Source organism: Pelodiscus sinensis, chromosome 31 (genome assembly GCF_049634645.1).
Source record: "Pelodiscus sinensis isolate JC-2024 chromosome 31, ASM4963464v1, whole genome shotgun sequence".
Classification (NCBI taxonomy): domain Eukaryota; kingdom Metazoa; phylum Chordata; order Testudines; family Trionychidae; genus Pelodiscus; species Pelodiscus sinensis.
The window spans coordinates 9,991,875-10,011,285 of NC_134741.1; the positions used below are offsets into that span (position 1 = coordinate 9,991,875).

At 52.2% G+C, this 19,411-nt stretch overlaps 1 protein-coding gene and 2 non-coding genes across 3 annotated transcripts; 2 read left to right on the plus strand and 1 right to left on the minus strand.

Annotated features, from left to right (window-relative positions):
• Positions 1 to 1,338: 1,338 nt before the first annotated feature.
• Positions 1,339 to 19,017, plus strand: LOC142821482 (uncharacterized). The gene is made up of 10 exons (XM_075912484.1): positions 1,339 to 1,672; positions 1,966 to 2,423; positions 8,385 to 8,480; positions 9,032 to 9,262; positions 9,564 to 9,586; positions 10,277 to 10,389; positions 10,953 to 11,012; positions 12,977 to 13,177; positions 14,423 to 14,518; positions 14,807 to 19,017. The coding sequence occupies exons 1-10, from the start codon at positions 1,534 to 1,536 to the stop codon at positions 16,663 to 16,665; spliced, it is 3,276 nt and encodes a 1,091-aa protein (XP_075768599.1). The 5' UTR covers positions 1,339 to 1,533; the 3' UTR covers positions 16,666 to 19,017.
• TRNAS-UGA (transfer RNA serine (anticodon UGA)) lies at positions 4,683 to 4,767 on the plus strand. Its single transcript has one exon. It is a non-coding gene; the product is annotated as a tRNA-Ser (tRNA).
• On the minus strand, positions 6,321 to 6,394 carry TRNAT-UGU (transfer RNA threonine (anticodon UGU)). The gene has a single exon. It is a non-coding gene; the product is annotated as a tRNA-Thr (tRNA).
• Positions 19,018 to 19,411: the final 394 nt, after the last annotated feature.

A 19,411-nucleotide genomic window follows, 5' to 3' on the forward strand; every position in this document is an offset into this window, starting at 1 on the left:
GCGGCATTTAAATAAAAATGTCCGCCGCTTTTTTCCGGCTTTTAGAAAAGCCGGAAAAGAGCGTCTACACTGGCCCCGATCCTCTGGAAAAAGCGCCCTTTTCCGGAGGCTCTTATTCCTACTTTGAAGAATTCATTGTGTTTGATGTGTGATGTTGACAGAAAAAGTAAAAGTTGAGTAGTTATATGGATCTAGTTACATGCTCCCAGTTGCACAGTTTTCCCATGTTCAATTTTCACAGCAGTGGGAAATGCTAGGGGGAGGGGCAGGCAGTACTTGGCTCAGATAGTAACTATTCAGTGACAGACACTGAGATTCAAACAGTAAAATCTTTATTATTAAACCACAAATTGTCGAGGTGACTCCCAAGACAGACTAATTCAAGTCCTTGAACTCTAAGAAGTTCTCAAGCAGCCTCAGTTCTTTCTATGAATGGAAAGATTTTTTTCCTGGGTTTGTAAGTGGACAGTGAAATCGAGGTTCCCTGGCATCTAAGGATAAAGGTCTGCTCCCTCTAAGCCCAGTGACATTCAGGTCACAGGCCAAACGCTTATTCCAGCTGGAATCCATGTTTCAGGGGCCTGATCCTGACGTGCGCTAAGGCTGCTCTGGCTCCTTCTAAAGGAGCCTCAGTGTCACTAGCGCTGCCGATATTAATGACTTTACGGGTCTCCCACACAGGAGTGACCAGGCCGGGTCAGAGCAAAGGCCCCTCCAGCCCAGTGTCCTGTCTGCCCAGTGGCCAATGCAGGTGCCCCAGAGGGAATGAACAGAACAGGGATCCCCCAGTGAGAGCCCAGGACACTTCTGTCAAAGCCCTGTGGGATGAAGTGCGAGGTTCGGAGGGAGTGTGGCGGGCTCACAGGGAGGGCTGTGGGGGGCCCCATAGGGAGGATTTTAAGCGGCTTGCAGGGGGGGCTGTGAGAGCTTGCAAGGGAGCTGTGGGGTGGGGCTCGCAGAGGGGGTGTCACGATCGCAGGGGAGGTTGTGGGGGGCTCGCAGGGGGGTGTCACTGTCGCAGGGGAGGTTGTGGGGGGCTCGCAGGGCTCGCAGGGGGGTGTCACGGTCGCAGGGTGTTGCGGGGGGGGGTCCCATGAGCTGTCTGCCCCGGCCCAGGGCCCGGCCCCCCCGCACGTGCCGCGGGTCGGTGTCTCGCGCCAGGAGGCGGGGCCCGGTGACGTCGCTGTGGCTCCGCGCTCTGATTGGTTCATGCAGCCCCGGACCCGGCCCCCTTGCGAATCCCTCCCCCGCCCTCAGTGTCCCTGGGGCGGCCCGTCACTCCCAGCGCCACAGCGGGGTCAGGGGAATCCCCGTCACCCGGGCGCGAGAGCAAGGGGCGGGGCAATCAACGTCATTGATGACGCCAAACGGGGGCGGGGAAATCGCACGTCACTCGGGGCTCACAGCCGGGGGTTCCCTTGTCACTCGGGCTTCAGAGCAAGGGGCGGAGCGAGCAACGTCACTGAGGGGAGCCCCTCGGTCTGAGCTAAGCCCTGGCGCTGGACTCTCATCGGAGTCATTGACCCGCTGCGCATGCGCGGTCTGACCGCGCTCGCCCCATTCCCTGAGTTCCCGGCCGTGCTCAGGCCCCGCGCCGCGCGCCCGGAGTTGGGAGGGGCCGTTGGTGCCGTTACTCGCTGCGGGGCTGTGACCCCCCCGTCCTGCGCTGCTGGTGGGTCCGGCGCTGGGGATCGGGGCGCTCTGGGGGCGGCTCCGGCCGGGCAATGGCCTCGCCCCCCCCCCCCCCCGCTTCTGCGGTCGCGTCACAAACACCCCGCGCGTGTCGCCCTGTCTCCGTGCGGGGGGGGGGGGGGGGGCTGCGGAGTGTGCGGAGAGGGGGGGCCCTGGCATGAGGAGCGCGGGGCGGGGCTGGCTGGGCAGGGGGCTGAGAGGCCCCGGGGGGGGGGGTGAGCGAAGCTTTTGGGGCTTTTTTGGTTTATAATTTTGATTTTTTTGTATCCTCAGTGCTGGTGCCTCAGGCCCCCCCCCCCCGGACCTGCCCCCCAATTGCTGAGCACAGGACAGTGACACGGCCCCGGTCCCCCAGCCCAGAGGCAGCCATGGCTGCAGAGAGCCCGGTGCGGGAGGAAGCGCCGCGTCCCGTCTGTCTGGAGGATTTCACAGCCCCTGTCACTCTGGAGTGTGGGCACAATTCCTGCCAGGCCCCCCTCAGCCATCAGTGCAGAGACACTGAGCAGCAGGGACCCCTCCGGCCCAACCTGCAGCTGGCAAACGTGGTGGAACTAGCCAAGCCGCTGAGTTTCCAGGCATCAAAGAGAGCAAGATGGGACGGGGTGTGTGGGGAGCACCAGGAGGCTCTGAAGCTGTTCTGTGAAGAGGATCAAACTCCCATCTGTGTGGTGTGTGACAGATCCTGGGATCAAACGGTGGCGCCTATACAGGAAGCTGCCCAGGAGTACAAGGTACAGAGTTGCTGTCCAGTGTGATGGGAAATAACGTTGGGTTTTAATTACAGGCTAATTTCACTGACTGTTATCGGGCACAGGCGTGACACAGCTCTGTAAAGCCTTCATGGTACAAGTTGTACAAGTGGTACAACGTACATCAAGTCTTTACAGATACCTGATGTGGGAAATGTTTCTCTGAGGCTCTGAATCCTGAAACCCAGCCCTCACTGCTGGCAGAAGGGGTGTTTGCACAAGGGAAGTTGTTAACAATCAGAGAGGTTTAGATTACAGGAGCTACAGGCCACTCGGTCAGTGAGCTGTCTTGGGACTGGAGAAGAGGAGGTTACAAGCTGTTACTGATTGGAGGAACAGGACTAATAATCTGGCATTTGCCTTATAGACCCGCAGTGGCATCTGGGCCTTGCACAACACCCAGCAAGGGAAAGTCCCTGCCCTAACTGGTAGGGACCCAGCTCCTTGCCCCTCAGCATCACTGAACAGTGATGAAGTGTGGCCCTTATGAGGGAAAGATGCCTTGATAAAGCCCCAGGCCCAGCAGGGAGAGGAGGTTTCCCACTGGGATGCTGAACTCCTGGGCTCCTCCGTGAGGAGTTAAACTCTGACGCAGCAGCTGGCAGTAGATGAGGTTGCTGGGCTGGATGCTGTGTGGGACTCCGAGCACCTTCACTCTACCCATAGCAGGGTTTCAGGAAGCACAGGTCTATGCCAGGCAGAACTGGGATTCAACTGGATTGTAGCAAGAGTTCAAACTGGTTAACTGATGAGCTAATGTTTCTTGGTGCCTGATAAACTTCCCACTGCTCCAGCAGTGCCCACTTGCCTCTGGCAGTTAACCTCAGTCTGCAGCTGCTGGGCGTTCCCATTGGCCAGCAGTTCTTGTGGCTGCCCCCAGCAGACCTTGTGAGAGATCTAATACCAGGAGAGCCCATTTCCACTTCCAGCCCTGCCTGTCAGCAGGTTAAAAAATACTGTCATTGATAAAATTGTAATCGGTTACGTGATTAGTATTGTTAAGCATTTTTACCTCCCTAATCCCCACCTGCGTCGTTCTTTAGGAAGGGAGCTTCCTAAGCAAGTTGAGTAAGAAACCACAATACTGTTAAACAAACAAACAAAAAATCGCACTGCTTGCTGTTTATCGGGTCAAGCAGATGTTACCATCTAAGAGAAAAGTGCCTTACTTCCTCTTTACTCTATAAATTTCCACTGTGACTTTGTAAGAAGGTATAAATATCTCAGACGTTTGAGTGTGAGGAGAGGCTTGTATCGGTAAGGGGTAACTCCCTGCCATCTGCAATACCACCACCCCCAGCTGGGATATTAAAATGGTTTTGTCTGACTCGAACCCTAACCCTAGGGTGTGTTTATCAACTGTTTCAGTGAGCAGAAGAAGGTAAACTCTTTGTCACTGAGAAAGAACTGTAACCCCAGGTGGGACTTGAGCCCACAATCCCTGGCTTAGACGGCCAGTGCCTTGTCCATTAGGCCACTGGGGCATACAGAAAAAACTGCTGGAGACAGAAATTCACCCTTCTAAATGTCCCTTCTTCAACTTTTAGCTCCTGATTAAGCCCCTTTAAAGAAGCCAGATACACAGGAAGGGCTGATCACACCCCTCTGAAAATCAGCTTTCCATGGGTATCTGTAGCTGGCTCCAAGTCATGGGCCCTGACGTCTCGTCTCCCTCCCGAAACCAGGGAAGTGTCTCCCACCGCTTAAGCCTCCTGAGGCTCTATGGCCGTGTCTGTACAGCAGAGACAGCAACACTCACAGCCCCACAGGAGGGCCCCTGGCCTAGCAATGTGGCCCCCTGAGCAGCCTCTGATGTTCCCTGCGTGAGCCCCAGAACCAGCCCTGAGTGAGGGGTGCAGAGGGGGAGCAGCTCACACATGCAAAGGGGCTGGCGAGGGGCAGGACATGAGCCTGCAAAGCAGCAGTGACATCACAAGGAACTTTTTCATCACCTCAGCTCATTGGCTGGGAGGCAGTGACCTCACAGAGGGACCATGACAACAGCCAGGTGGGACAGGCTGCAGGGCTGGGGTATCTCAGAGACCCCCATGGCCTGGCTGCCTGGAATCTCCTTTGTGAGGTTTCCCCTTGAACTCACCTCTAAGCCAGCCTCAGACCAGAGCACCCAGGACTCCTCCGCATGACGGGTGAAATGGTTTGCCGTGTGAATTCTGTGTCAGGTGACATCAAGCCTGGGCACTGAGATTATTTGCCAGTTTCCCTGGTTTGCTCTTACTTATACCTGTGATGGCTGAGTGGTTAAGGTGTTGGAGTTGAAATCCAATAGGGTTTCCCTGTGTAGGTTCAAATCCTGCTCACAGCCAGGCTTGTGTTTTAGCCACACCCCTTCCTAGGGCAACATGGAACCCAAACCCTGAGAAGAACATGCCTGTCCCATCAGAAGGGACACCTGCAGAAGGCAACAGAGGCTACAAAAGCAAGGAGAGAACATGGATTGCACGGTCCTGCCTAACAACAGGAAAACCAGTCTGGCTTTCAGCAGAGCCACCTCCCCATAGATGCAGCCAGGGGACCATGCGCTTCCAGTGGCCCCTCCGTCTCCCCAAAAGCCAGCCCTGGTTGGGTAGAAAGATGCTGGGCCCAGCGGCCTCCCTTCACCTGGCAGAGGCAGAAGTAATGGAGACAGGCCCAGGGGTGCGTGGGCTACAAAAGCCTCTTGTTCTCTTCTCAACTCCTAACAGTGCAAACATCAGGGAGAGTAGCTCAGTGATAGACTACAAATTATATGAGTGTTACTTCAAATCCAACTGACCATTCAGTGGAAACATTTATTTCTCCAATTCCATTACATTCTAGGTTTCTATTTTTTTAAATTCTTTAAATGAAGACGAATCCTTACTGCTGTCCTGTTCTAATGTGCATAAACCAGGCAAACCCGTCCCTCAGCTGGAGCGAGCTCAAACCCGCTGTGTGTCTGGTTTCTGTTTCCATCCATTCAACAAGGGTGTGATTTGGAAGCCCAATGACAGGTCCTTGGTCTCCATGGGCTGTGCTGTGCAGAAGAACAAGAACCACACCTAGCTGGGGAGGAACGGCCTAGTGTGTATTGCAATTGGTGGAGGAGGTGCCCACAACATACCTGGGGCTCTAATTACTGGCCACCTTCCTTTCATACAGATCATTGATCCTTGTGACTTTCAGGTACATTCACATGGCAGCTGTTTAAACATAATGTGCTTCTATTGCATGATCAGCACCAGAATCTCCGGCTATGGCTACACTACGAATTTTCTCAGCAAAAAAGGTGCTAATGAGGGTCTCATTTGCATGAGTCATGAAATTATTTGCATATTTTCTGGCAAACTGATTTTGTGCTGGAGTTGCTGTGCAAAAACAAGCAGTATGGAAGTTTTCTTTTTGTGCAAAACCCCCTTTTTCTGCAAGATCAGGATACCTCTTTTGGGGGGGGCATAAGAATCTTGTGAAAAAAGGGGATTTTGTGCAAAAAAAATGTTCACGCCGCTTGTGTTTGCACAACAATCCCATTGGCAGAAAATATGCAAATGAGATCATGACTTGTGCAATTGAGTCCATCATTAACATATTTTTTTAAGGAGAAAGCTTCTAGTGTAGATGTAGCCTCTGTGAGTTAGCGGCAGTGGGGCTGTAAGTGTCGGCATCTAACTAATTGCACCATTAGGTCATGTCTTCACTCAGGTGGAGATGGCTGCTGCAATCCATCTTCCACAGCTTGATTTACCAAGCCTAGCTAAGCCTCACTAAACCAAACCCCTAGGGCACCTCCTGCTCTTTGCTACTATCCTACTCCCAGTGTGAGGGCACCACCAAGCTCAACTGAAGGTAAAATCAACAGCAGATACATATTGAAGAAAGGAAAGCCCCATTAACCTGGTGATAAGGCACCACTGGGAGTTGAACCCAGCATGTCCTGCTTACAAGGCAGGTGCTTTAGCCAACTAAGCCATGGTGCCCTCCTTGAAAGCAACCGTCAAACTGTTCTACTCTATGGTGCCAGACACCCCCTTCCCATTCCAAAGTGCAGCCGTTCCCCATTTCCCTCCAGCTCTTGCCATGACTCAAGGCCTGCGCAGCCCAAGACATTTGATTGGCAGCTGGTGTCATGATTATGAGGGTTAGCCAGCAGCCTGGGGATTAAGGGGTATCTTTGTGTGGCTGTTGCCTGAGGCTGAGGCTTGTGCTTAAGGGGACATACACATAACCCCCCCCTCCCTCTCCGGCGCAGCCAATGCTCCGGTGTCCCTGCTTGCTTTCCTGCCTTGCTGCGGGACAGCAAAGCATGTGTGTCTCTGAGTGCTTTGGTTGCTCTCACTCAAGACACCATAGCACTCTGCAACATGGAGCCAGAGCAGCCCCTGGGCACCCGGGTGTGTCTCATGGATGCATTGCTATCAGCCTGGCTGCACCTGCTGCAGGCTGCCATCCAGGACATCCATCGGGGAGGCTGTCAGTATCCAGGAGGCCCTGCGGGAGAGCGTCCACCCTGAGGAGCACTCAGAGCCTCCCTGGTCTGCCCCACTGGGGGCTTGTGCCTCATTCCTCCCTCATGTCCTTCTGCTCTACCCCTCCCTAACCCCCCCTTCCTGATGTCCAATAAAATACATGTATTTTCATAAACAAAAACGGGGATAAAACCCTGGTGAGAGTTGGGAAAGGAGGCTGGAGAGGGGAGGAGGGAGAGGGACACCTGGGAGGAAGGATCTGGAAGGGGAAGGCAAGGGGAAGGAGGAGGAGAACCTCAGGGTTGGGGGTCTTGCTGGCCCTCCTGTCTCCCAGCACTGTGTGTGCGGGAGCCTTGGCGTCCCCGAGAAGGGGGGGGGGAACAGGTGGCGGGGGAGGAAGAAGAAGCGGGAGGGGGAGCAGGAGTGGGTGGAGGAGCGATAGCTGGGGCAGCCACAGGGGCTGGAGCGGCAGCCGGCACCAGTCTCTGCACCAGGGTCTACAGGTTGTTGTGGATGACACGGCCCTGCTCCAGCAGCTCCTGCAAGCCCTCCTGCTGCAGCTGCAGGTCTTCCTCCACCCAGCGCTCCTGGCAGCAGACCTGCCTGGCATATAGTGCCAGGTGCTGCCAGTGGTACTCCTCCAGGTGCCGGGTCATCCTGCTGGCCCGGGTGCGGGACGCTGTCCTGGGTGGGGTTGTGCGCCCTGCACCCGCGGCTGGTGCGCCCTGCACCCGTGGCTGGTGCGCCCTGCACCCGCGGCTGGTGCAGCTGTGGAGAAACAAGAGACCTGCTCAGTTATCCCTGGGGACACAGTGGGTGATACCCTGCCCCCCTCTGCAAGGTGAGGACGGCAGGTCTCCGCACCATCATGTCCTGCTATCCCTGGGAGTGTGAGCTGGCCCAGGACTGTTTCCATGCCCCTGTGCTGTATATTGTGTGGGGGTGTGGTGGGGGGGAAGGGAGATGTGCCCTGCCTCTGCATAGAGGGAGCTTCTGGGGAGAGAGCATTGTGCAGTGTCTCTCCCCGGGGTCAGGAGCATGTCATGTGCCTTCATACATACATGCGTGTGGGTAACAGGCCAGGGCCTCTGTGTGGCACATGCACAGGTTGCTGCGTGATCTGTGGTCAGCAAGGACCACACGCGCAGTCCCTAGGCTCCCCCCCACACCCTTCTCTCCTCCCCCATACCCCACATAAGGGGACATTGATGATACTCACATGTTGAGGCCTCCCTGGCCTTGGATGACACTGGTGACAAGCTTGCTGGGATAGCTCTGGATGCCGGAGTTCCTTCCAGGCTGTGATTCCAAATTAACTTTGCTGTGTAGACATACCCTCAGTCTTCTCCTGTCTCTTTTTCTATGGACAAACCCACGTCCAGTGCTGAGTCCCTGCTGGACAAGGGCAGAGTTCCACAAAACTGGGACTCTCTTAAAGGCAGATAAATGGGCTCCCAACATCCGATGGGGTTTGCCCTCATGCTTATATCTGTTTCTTCAGGAAAAATTGAAGACTCCTTTGAAGGCTCTGCAGGAAGAGAGAGAAAAGCTGCTGAGAAGGAAAACAGCAACAGAAGGGAAAAGCCAGGAGTATCTGGTAAGTGCTTGTGGCTATGGACCAGCAGGGACTGGCAGTGGGAGGGCTGTGTTAGGAGGCAGACTCCTGCGTGTCCTTGGTGAGGTTGGGCTTGTTTGTGTTTCTCCTGGATCATGGATTGCTGGCTGAGATCCATCTGTAGACAGGCCCTGAACATCCATGTCAGCATGAGTTCATGTCCAGCCTTTGTGGCTTTCCCAAGTGAGCTGAATGTCCCCTGAAGGGCTGTCTGCTCACTTGGTGCATTAACATGTTTGCTTCTTTTTCCTCTCTGGGTATCTCTGTCAGGCTGGTGCTGAGTCCTGCCTCATGCTGCTCTGGGTCTGAATTCCCAGAGGCCATGAATGACAGAAGATGTTGCCCATGACTGAGGGACATGGGTCAAAGGAGACGCTGGGAGAGACGCCTCTGCCAAGTAACCACAAAGTAGAGTCAAATGTCACACATTTTAGGTTTTTCCAAGAAATTCTTGCTGCTGCACGCTGTTCCCCATGAAAGAGCCCTGGGTTCTGTCCATGCCCCTCACCAGCCCTTTCCCTGTTTTCACACAGAAATGGACCCAAGCCAAGAGGCAGATGATTGTGGCTGAGTTTCAGCAGCTGCAGCAGTTCCTGGAGGAACAAGAGCGACTCCTGCTGGCCCAGCTGGAGAAGTTAGATGAGGAGATTGGGAGGTTCCAGACTGACACTGTCAGGAAACTCTCCATGCAGATTTCCCGCCTCAGCGAGCAGATCGGTGAGCTGGAGGGGACGTGTCAGAAGCCAGCAAGTGAATTCCTGCAGGTGAGACTGAGGGAGAAATGTCCCAGCTCCTCACACAGGGAAGGGAGGCTCCTGAATCACAAGTGCTGGGGTCCAGCATTCAGATCTCAGTGTAACACCTTGTGCATTGCTGCCATGTGAGTGACTCTTGTGCTTTGTAGAGTTACAGGCACAGAGCTATTAGAGATGGCAAAGCCCCATTTGCTCAGGGGATCCATGTTCCTGGGGGCAGGGCCTCTTCCCATGTTTGCAAAATCCCTTCTGTGAGGTCCCCTTTGGGTGTCCAATGGGGCTGAGATTCTTTTCTCTGTCTTTTTTCTAGGACGTCAGAAGCGCCCTGAGTAGGTACGTGGCTCTCACTCCCCTCACACTGCAGAGCGCAGGGAAAGGGCTTGGAACTGATGTTAGCACCACATCTCCACAGGGCTCTACAGCCACACGTTAGATACAAATATCTCTGACTCCTCTAATTCTGAGGGTCTCATCCTCGCACTTTAGACTCTGGAATTCCCCATTCAGGGCACAGTCTAACCTCAGGTGTTTGCTAGAGCTCTCACCTCCCTGGGGCCTGGCTGCTTCAGGACTGTGGGGTGGAACATGGGCCTGTCACTGCTGGGCACATTCAGCCCAGAGCAGCAGGGACCAAGAGTCTGTCCCACCTGAGGGCTGTTTGGAGACCTGTGTGGAAGGAGCTGGGGAGAGGGGAGCTGGTGTCTCACTGTAGTCCCTAGTGGACAGATTCTTTCAGCCCTTCACCTGGGAACCTTCTGTCCCTCGGCGTCTGGGCCAAGAAGTAAGTTGGCCACGGAGACTCAATTCCCCTTTAGTCCCCCAGCCAGTCTCCCCAGACCAGAAGTGAAGAACAGCAATGGGACCTTTCAGGGGAAGGTTGCAGGGCCATGGAATGTGTTGTCCCTGCTCTCGGGCTGGGAGAATTGGAGGATTCTAACCCCAGGCCTGTTAGAGCTGAGACTTACTAGCCAGAACTTATCAGCAGTAAAGTAAATACAATCACATTGAATTGTTTCTGTCCAGGTGTGAGACGGGGCAGTTCCAGCTGCCAGAGATTTCCCCTGAACTGGAAGAACAAGTCAGCACCTTCTCCCAGAAAACGATTGCGCTGTCGGAGACACTGAGGGAGTTCAAAGGTACCTGGAAAGGGATGGATGAGGGGAAAGTGGTTCAAGTATCTGAAACTATTGAATCTGGGCTCTGAAGCCAACCTTCCCCTTCCTCAATTCCCACATGGAGAATGACGGCCCCATCATTCTGCTCTCCTTAGAGACACTAAGCGAACAGACCCAACTGCTTGCAGATAGAGCCAGGGGTTTGCAAACTCTGAACCTCCCATTGAGAGATCAAAATGGCCAGTTACTGTGATGGCAACGTGTTCCGCCACCACAGCTCCAGGTTATGATAAGAGGCAGTGAGTGAATGAGAAACCAAGTGGGAGGGGGTGAGGAGGGAAGAGTAAATCTCATTTACAGCTTGTCTCTCCTGGGATGAGTGTGAGGCTGCAGAGATATTGGCTCCATTGCTGAGAGGTGCCCGAGTGAGAGAGGAAATGAAAGTTTCAGACTCTTTCATACTAAATACCTGAGTGTGTGTGTATCTGGTCTCTGATACAATTGAAGCACAGAGTTCAAAGTGGGAACATTGTTATAAATAGGAGAGCCTGGAATCTCACCTCTCTTATTCCTTCCCCCACCAGTCACTCTGCCCTCTGCACTGGAGAGAGGAAGATTAAAATCTCTGGGATCTTTCAGACAAGGTGAGTTTGCAGGGGGAGATTCTTTAAATGATGAGAAAATTCCTCTGAAAACATCTTCCTGGGATTGTCATTGAAGTTACCTATCAAACCCAGCGACCATGGTGCACACAGCCCTAAATCTCATACACTGATCAGTAAGGAGCCCCAGGGGTGCTGCTTGGGGACCTGCAGACACTTTGAGAAACACTGATCTACAAGGTGTGATGCTAAAGGGGTGAAGTTAAAGCACACAATGGACGGCACCTTCAGGCTCAGATTTCACTGCTCGGGCAGTTTCAATATGGGATTAGTTTCAAACAATAAATAGGCTGAGAGCTGACTGGCTTCCACGGTATCAGTTTGCTTATGGTGAGAAACTTCTGGATACACAAGGACTCTTCAGTCTAGTGCAGACCTGGACAAAATACAGCCTATCTAGCTCACCAGGCCATTGGATGTAGCCCACTGATGCTTTGCGAGCCATGGGCTAGTTCCATGCTTGCCACTTTCCACCTGCAAGCCACTTCACCGGAGGTGAAGCGGAAAGGCTACAGGCACTGCTTCCACCCCCAGGATAGTCTCATTGGCTGGTTTCTGGCTAGAAAGGAAGCACTGTGCCCCCTCCCCTCTGGCTCATTTATTCACTCACCCACATGGCCCCGCAGCCGGTATGAGGGTTGAGCAGGCTTCCTGCCTGCCTCAGAGAGGTGCTTGGCTTCTGGTTGGGAGTAACTCAGATAAGTCTCCTGGCCAAAGCCTGCCTCTGGCACCCCAACCTCTCCTTTCCCCATCTAATTCTCTGCCCCCCACTCCTGGCTCCCACTCCACATACCCAAACTCTTTGTTCTTTTTCTGCATCCAAGTAACCCTCGTCTCTTTATTTGTTCACTTAGCCGCTTTTCTAAATTAACTTTACTTTAAATATCTCATGAGTCGTTGCTAATCCAGTGCCCCAAATCACACTGCCTCCTTCACCCGAACTCCTTCCCAGATCCCTCTTTCCCTCCTGCATCCCAACCCCTTACTGAAAGCTCTCTTCTTCTCGCAATGTCCATCCCATACGCTCTATTTCCTGCTTAATGTCTTGGAAGAGTGCAGCTCTCAACCACTTTCCAAAATCTTGGAGTCTCTCCCCCTGCTCCCCAAACAAAATGAATTGCTCACCCCTGGTCTAGTGGATACAGTTCAGTGAGAGTCAATAACTGAAAGCTGCAGTCAGAGAATTTCAGGCTAGAGAAGAGGCACAAATATTTGATGGGTAAGAGGATTAGCTGCTGAAATAAATGAGCAAAGAACTAATGGGTTCTCCATCTCTTGATGTCTTCATATCAACACTGGGTGACTTTCTACAAAATATGCTGTGGGGAAACAGAGCTTTGTGCATGGGTAGCTGGGCTAGGTGTAATGGCTTGTGCCACAGAGGGTACAGACTGCATGGCTAAGGATATCTTCTGATGCCATGAATCCATGAATTTTAAGGTCTTATCCTGTAAACATTCAGCACACATGTTTAATAATATGTATCTGAATACTCATATTATTGTTGTGGAGAGAGTTTATAAAGTGTTCTCTGTTGTGGAGAGAGTTTATAAAGTCTCTGTCAGATGAGAGAACCAAAGTTTGGGTTGCAAATCAATCCATGAAGACTAAGGATTATAAATACAGCGGCCCAAATTAAATTAAACCTATGTCCATGTTCAGGCAGATGAATATGTGGCTTGTTTAGCAGAAACCCTGGTTGCTGAGAACTGAATCCCATTGTTGCAGGCAAAGTAATGTAACTCAAGCCAGATATTGAGAGAAATAAATACAACTTTCAGATCTAACTTGTGTGTGGTGTTTATGGCATATCTAGACTCAGTGTTTGCCCAAAACTGCAGAGTCTAGCATGTTTTTCACCAGGGACAGAGTCTGAGCAGAATTGGGTGTGGAAAGGATTAAAGCCTTTTTTGAAATGTCTCCAATTCCCCTTCTTCCCCTGCCAGGCTGCAGAACACCCATGTCCGACTCCAGCTCTGCCCCTGGCCTGCAGAGCCAGGGACAGGAAATGGCCGTGGCGGAGCCAGTGAGCTTCAAGGAGGTGGCTGTGTATTTCTCTGGGGAGGAATGGGCTCTGCTGGACCCGGGCCAGAGAGCCCTCTACAGGGATGTGACGCAGGAGAATTACGAAGCTGTGAGCTGGCTGGGTGAGGATTCCTGTCCCTTTGTGTAACAGAAGCTGGGTGGGCTCTGGAGCAGCTGGGTTGGGTTTGGTTCAGGGTCCTTTATTGCCCAAACCCCCAATATCAGCAGTATGTGCCCCAGTAATCCTGGCTCTTGCGTGAGAGATGACTCGGTGACATAATAGTGGTGCTGCTCTTCCCACAGCCAAGCTCTCATTGTGGTTCCAACCATCTTGCCCATGTTGTGCCTTGACCGTAGGTGTCAGTGGAAGGGCCCAGGCAGGTACCAGAGTTGTGGGGCAGGGTGCAGCTGCTCTTAGCGTCCGCAGGGTCCCCTTGTGCTATTGTGCTGAGCCCCTGGAAGGAAGGCGCCAACTCAGAGACCTTCCCTTCCTCTGGTAGATTCTGTGCAACCCAGAGGGGCACCAAATGGCAGGCTCAACTGGCCACAAAAGGAGGGCTGCTGCTGCTGGCAGAGTCGAACCAAGGCTGCAGAAGGGGAGCTGAGCTGCAGGAGCATCTACAAGCAGCAGAGAAGCAGCCCAACCTGTCTCCACGTTGGCTGGGCACAGGAACAGGCCAGCACTGCCCTGGCTGTCTGCAGAACTGACAGTTGTTGTGGGCAGCTGACAGGGCCCACCATGGCACAGTCAGTCAGGATCAGGAGTATGGACCATAGGCAGGGCTTGAAGTGGCCAGCCAAGGATTCATTTTCCTGATCAGACAATTCCCCTGCCTCCTTCTGGCTCAAGTAGAGCATCTGAGCCCAAGAGCAGGGCAATTCCATCCCCCAGCCAAGAGCTTTGTGGGCAGAGCCCCTAGGGCTCTAGAGCTCAGCTGGATCCTTTCCCTCCCAGCCCTAGAGACCTGACATGTGTCAGCTCAAATATGAGTCCTGGCTAGGGGCATCTGTCAGTCCTGAAAGTCTTAGAGCTCTCCCCTTATGAGCAGTGTGTTCCTGTCCTGCCCAAGTATGGAACAGACCCTAAAGGAGACAGTTGTATCCTGTAAGAGTGCAGCAGAGCGCTCAGTTCCCCATGGGAGTCAGCTAGGCTATTCCCAACATGGTAGTTGTACAGGGGTATTATGAAATTTGTGTATCCTGGGATCTTGTACCAACCAGAGACCAGTCTCTGGAAGGTGGGGAAGGAGCCTGTCTGGGTAGGAGACTTAAGATCCTGGCTTTGGAAGCAGAAATGGCACAGACCTTAATGAACAAGATCAGCACTTGGTTAATTGCTCCCTGAATAGGATTTCCTATTTCCAAAGCTCATGTGCTCTCCTGGGTGGAGCGAGGGGAAGCGCTGCAGATCCCGGATCTCCAAGGCTGTGAGGAAGTGGAGATCATCAGTGACACCCACACAGGTGAGAAATCAGCTAAACTGACTTAAACCAATGTCTGTGTTTGCATAGCAGATGTTGGCTGTGTGTTTTCATCAAGTCTGACTGGCCCTTCAGCCTGTCATCAACTACAGTCTGAGAGTGCTGGGTGGGGAAAGAGTTATGGGGGAAGCTGGGTGAACTCAGCTCATGATTATTGAATCTTTCCAGCCATTCTTTGGGTTTGTCCCCCATTGTCTGTTCACCATTCAGATTTTCTATTTCAGCTCAGCACAGAGAATGACTCCTGTGTGGTTTCTCTCTCCATTCCAGCAGGCGATGGGATGCTGAATGAAAACAGTTATAAGAGTCTTCAAGCGGAAGGACCTGAGCAAATGGCTGCATGTAGGGTGTTAGTGGAAAGATCTGAAGGGCATGTTTCTCAGAGTCCTGAGCAAGGAGAGACTTGTGAGAGTCAGCGTAGTCTACAAGGGCAGCAGGGAAACCGTCCAGGAGCAGGACAGGATGAATCCAGTCAGAGGAGCAGAAAGTTGAAAATAAACACGGAAACTGTTCAAAAGAAAATCCCCCATCAACATTCACCTTGTGCTTGCAGTGACAGTGCAACTCCTATTAAACATGAAAGAGCCCATACAGGAGAGAAATCCTTCAGCTGCTCCGACTGTGGGAAAAGAAAGACCTCAACCCTTGTTATCCATAAGAGAGCCTACACAGGGGAGAAACCCTTCAGCTGCTCTGACTGTGGGAAAAGATTCAATTTCCTGTCACACCTTGTTAGACATAGGCGAGTCCACACAGGAGAGAAACCATTCAGCTGCTCTGACTGTTGGAAAAGCTTCAGTCACACGTCAAACCTTGTTAGACATAGGAGAGTCCACACAGGAGAGAAACCCTTCAGCTGCTCTGACTGTGGGAAAAGTTTCAGTCAGCGGTCACACCTCGTTATCCATAGGAGAGCCCACACAGGGGAGAAGCCCTTCAGCTGCTCTGACTGTGGAAAAAGCTTCAGTGACAGGTCACAGCTTGTTATCCATAGGAGAGCCCACACAGGGGAGAAACCTTTCAGCTGCGCTTACTGTGGGAAAAGCTTCAGTCGGAGGTCATGCCTTGTTATCCATAGGAGAGTTCACACGGGAGAGAAACCCTTCAGCTGCTCTGACTGTGGGAAAAGATTCAATGACCGGTCACAGCTTGTTATCCATAGGAGAGTTCACACGGGAGAGAAACCCTTCAGCTGCTCTGACTGTGGGAAAAGCTTCAGTCGGAGGTCACAGCTTGTTATCCATAGGAGAGCCCACACAAGAGAGAAACCTTTCAGCTGCTCTGACTGTGGGAAAAGCTTCAGTCGGAGGTCACAGCTTGTTATCCATAGGAGAGCCCACACAGGGGAGAAACCTTTCAGCTGCTCTGACTGTGGGAAAAGCTTCAGTCGGAGGTCACAGCTTGTTATCCATAGGAGAGCCCACACAGGGGAGAAACCTTTCAGCTGCTCTGACTGTGGGAAAAGCTTCAGTCGGAGGTCATGCCTTGTTATCCATAGGAGAGTTCACACAGGAGAAAAACCCTTCAGCTGCTCTGACTGTGGGAAAAGATTCAATGACCGGTCACAGCTTGTTATCCATAGGAGAGTTCACACAGGAGAGAAACCCTTCAGCTGCTCTGACTGTGGGAAAAGATTCAATGACCGGTCAAAGCTTGTTATCCATAGGAGAGCCCACACAGGGGAGAAACCCTTCAGCTGCTCTTACTGTGGGAAAAACTTCAGTCGGAGATCACAGCTTATTATCCATAGGAGAGTCCACACAGGAGAGAAACCTTTCAGCTGCTCTGACTGTGGGAAAAGCTTCAGTCGGAGGTCATGCCTTGTTAGACATAGGAGAGCCCACACAGGAGAGAAACCCTTCAGCTGCTCTGACTGTGGGAAAAGTTTCAGTCAGAGGTCACACCTTGTTATCCATAGGAGAGCCCACACAGGGGAGAAACCTTTCAGCTGCTCTTACTGTGGGAAAAGCTTCAGTCAGAGGTCAAACCTTGTTATCCATAGGAGAGCCCACACGGGAGAGAAACCTTTCAGCTGCTCTTACTGTGGGAAAAGCTTCAGTCAGTCCTCAACCCTTGTAAGACATAGGAAAACCCATAAGGAGGAAGCTATTCACCTCCTTTCAGTGTAGGAAATGTTTCAGTCAGAGGTCACACCTTGTTATCCATGAGAACTCTCACAGGAGAGAAATCCTTTAACTGCTTTGACTTTGGGATATGCTATAGCGAGAGTTCAAGGCTTGTTGCATATAGTTGATCCCACACAGGTGAGAAACCCTATAGTGGGGGTGAGCAAAATTTTCTGTTAGTAGAATTCAGCCTTCCTAAGACTTTGATCCTGTCCACAAGGCAGTGCCAGGCCCCACCTCAAAATGAGCATGTGCTGAGGGGGATGGAGCTTAGCCCCATCCCCTCTTCGTGCTTTGTAGCCACTAGAGAGGAGGCAGTGCTAGGCTGAGTCTTTGCCACACAACCTGAGCCCGGCACTAGAGGCACTGCTGCCACTACACTGCTGGCCTCCAGGGCCACATGGCCATGTCAGGGGTGCCTCTGGGGCTGTTCCTGAGCTGCATGGCTGCAGGAGCAACACCTCCAGCCCTGGACTGAATGGGTGCAGTAGTGGGGTGTCTGGTGTCTGGGGCTGGTCCTAGTCTGTGTGGCTGCTGCTGCAGCAGTAGAGCCTCCCTCTGGGGTGACCAAGACAGTGTGACTGGAGATGTTGCTGCAAGAGGGCCCAAAGCCAGCTAATATTTGCTGTCCTTCCCAGACACTCCCTCCCAATCTCCTCAATTCCCTTTCCTCCAGCAGCCAGCACCCCCAGCTTGCACTGACACCCTCCTTTTTTCTTGCACCCTCTCTCCTGGCCACACATTGCATCTTCCCCCTTGCCAGACACCTGCCTGCTTCTGCATCCCAGATCCCAGATCCCTGTCACGTTATTGGATTTTAAGGTGATCATACAGATCACTGCTGTGATCACGGGGAACTTTTTGCCCCAAATTTGGTACAAAGTGGTCCGTGTGAGGTGTCAAACAAAAGCTGATATTGTGCTGATTCTGTGTATGGTATTCATGTACTTGTTTGGAGTTTGCATGGGGAGTTATGACTGTGGGCTCTGCTGATGCTGTGTATGGACTGCCTGTCATGAGGACAGAATGTCCAATGAGTGACTATGTGTGACGTAGTGGGGGTACCTGGCTGGGCTGTGGTGACCCCTGCTGTCTGGAGCAAGACCCAGCAGGGAAAGCCTCACTATGCAAAGGTAATGCCAAACTTGTTGAACCAGTGGCCAGACACCCTCCATGGAGAGGAACAAAGGAAGGTGGAATGCTGCCCTGGCTGGGGGGGCAGGGCGGGAAGGGAGTTAGTTGGTTCCTTCTGGAAGACAGGGAAGAAGGAGCTGGGGAGGGGGCTGGGACTCCCCTATCTCAAGGGGGGCATTGAGGCCTCTTAGCCCCCAGTTCCTGTAACCAGATTACATCTGTGCTGCGCTGCGCTGTGCTGGAGGAGCAATAAACCACCCTCAATTCCACTGGCTGGTGCAGTCTGTTTGTGCCATTTCGGGGTGCAGGAGACGGGGAACCCCCAACGCGCCGTCACACTATGCTAGTCAGTATAGCTCCGAGGACAATATTTCTCAAGGTGGCCAATACACACCTGAAGAATGCGTGTGGAAAGCTGCAAAGCAGCCAGAGCACAATGGCTGCTGGCATATGAAACAGGTCACTTGACCATGTAACTAGCTCTAGCTTGGGAGACACCAGTAATGAATATCAAATGCCATGAGGGGGGCTCCATCTTGTCTTCAGTCTTGCTACTTCTCCCAGATGCAGCCTTGTTAAGGACAGAGACACGGGAAGGATTGCTGACCCATCCTGACATACGATGTACCCCAAAGACTTATGCTAGTAGTTTGTAACATCTCCACTAAGATACTGCATCAAGAACTTGCTGATTGATGTATATAATGTATTCTCCTTAACAGCCCTACTCTCAACCTTTTCTGTCTTTTATTAATAAACATTTAGATTTTAAAGGATTGGTCCACTGTGATCTGGTGGGTAAGATCTAAAGTATAAATTGACCAGGAATTCATGGCTGGTTCTTTGGAACTGGATGCATCTGTTCTGGGTTGGAGAGATCGGGCTGTATAACCCCTCACCTGTGTGTAAGCCCAGGGCTGATTGTGGCATAGAAAGAGCTGGGGTATCTGAGGGGTTTTGCTCATGAGGCTTCCTGCAGGCTGGATTGGCAGCTGAAGTGCTCAGTGTGACTGGTTTGTGGCCTATTTTGGAAAGGTCTCCAGTGAAGGGCTGTCACCAGTCCTGGTTTTGAGCAATTTGCCTTGAGTGGATTCCCTCAGCAGTGTTCAGGCCCGGCCCAGCCAATCACAGCCCTCCCCTCTCCAAACCTTCTGTAGATTACTGTTGCTAATGGAAACGCACTGTTAATTACATAATTAGTCAAGCCATTTTGCTAGGGATGCCTCTGGACAGTTGCATTCGAATTATTAAAGAGATTAAACCTTTTAAATTTCTCATGTTAGTTGATCAAACTTTATTTTAAATTAAATAAAATATTTATGTCCAATACATACTGTGGAGGTAGGCCTCGCTAGCCTGGCCAAAGACTGAACCGTACGCAGTGTATCCTGCGTCAGAAGGGAGCTTCCTAAGCAAGTTGAGTAAGAAACCACAATGCTGTTAAACAAACAAACAAAAAATCGCACTGCTTGCTGTTTATTGGGTCAAGAAGATGTTACCATCTAAGAGTAAAGTGCCTTACTTCCTCTTTTCTCTATAAATTTCCACTGTGACTTTGTAAGAAGGTATAAATATCTCAGACGTTTGAGTGTGAGGAGAGGCTTGTATTGGTAAG

Coding starts and splice junctions, on each gene's coding strand:
- LOC142821482 (XM_075912484.1), top strand. CDS start 1,534: ATGCGCGGTCTGACCGCGCTCGCCCCATTCCCTGAGTTCCCGGCCGTG. Junction 1,673..1,965: donor CCCCCCGTCCTGCGCTGCTG/GTGGGTCCGGCG, acceptor TTGTATCCTCAG/TGCTGGTGCCTCAGGCCCCC. Junction 13,178..14,422: donor CGAAGCTGTGAGCTGGCTGG/GTGAGGATTCCT, acceptor CTATTTCCAAAG/CTCATGTGCTCTCCTGGGTG.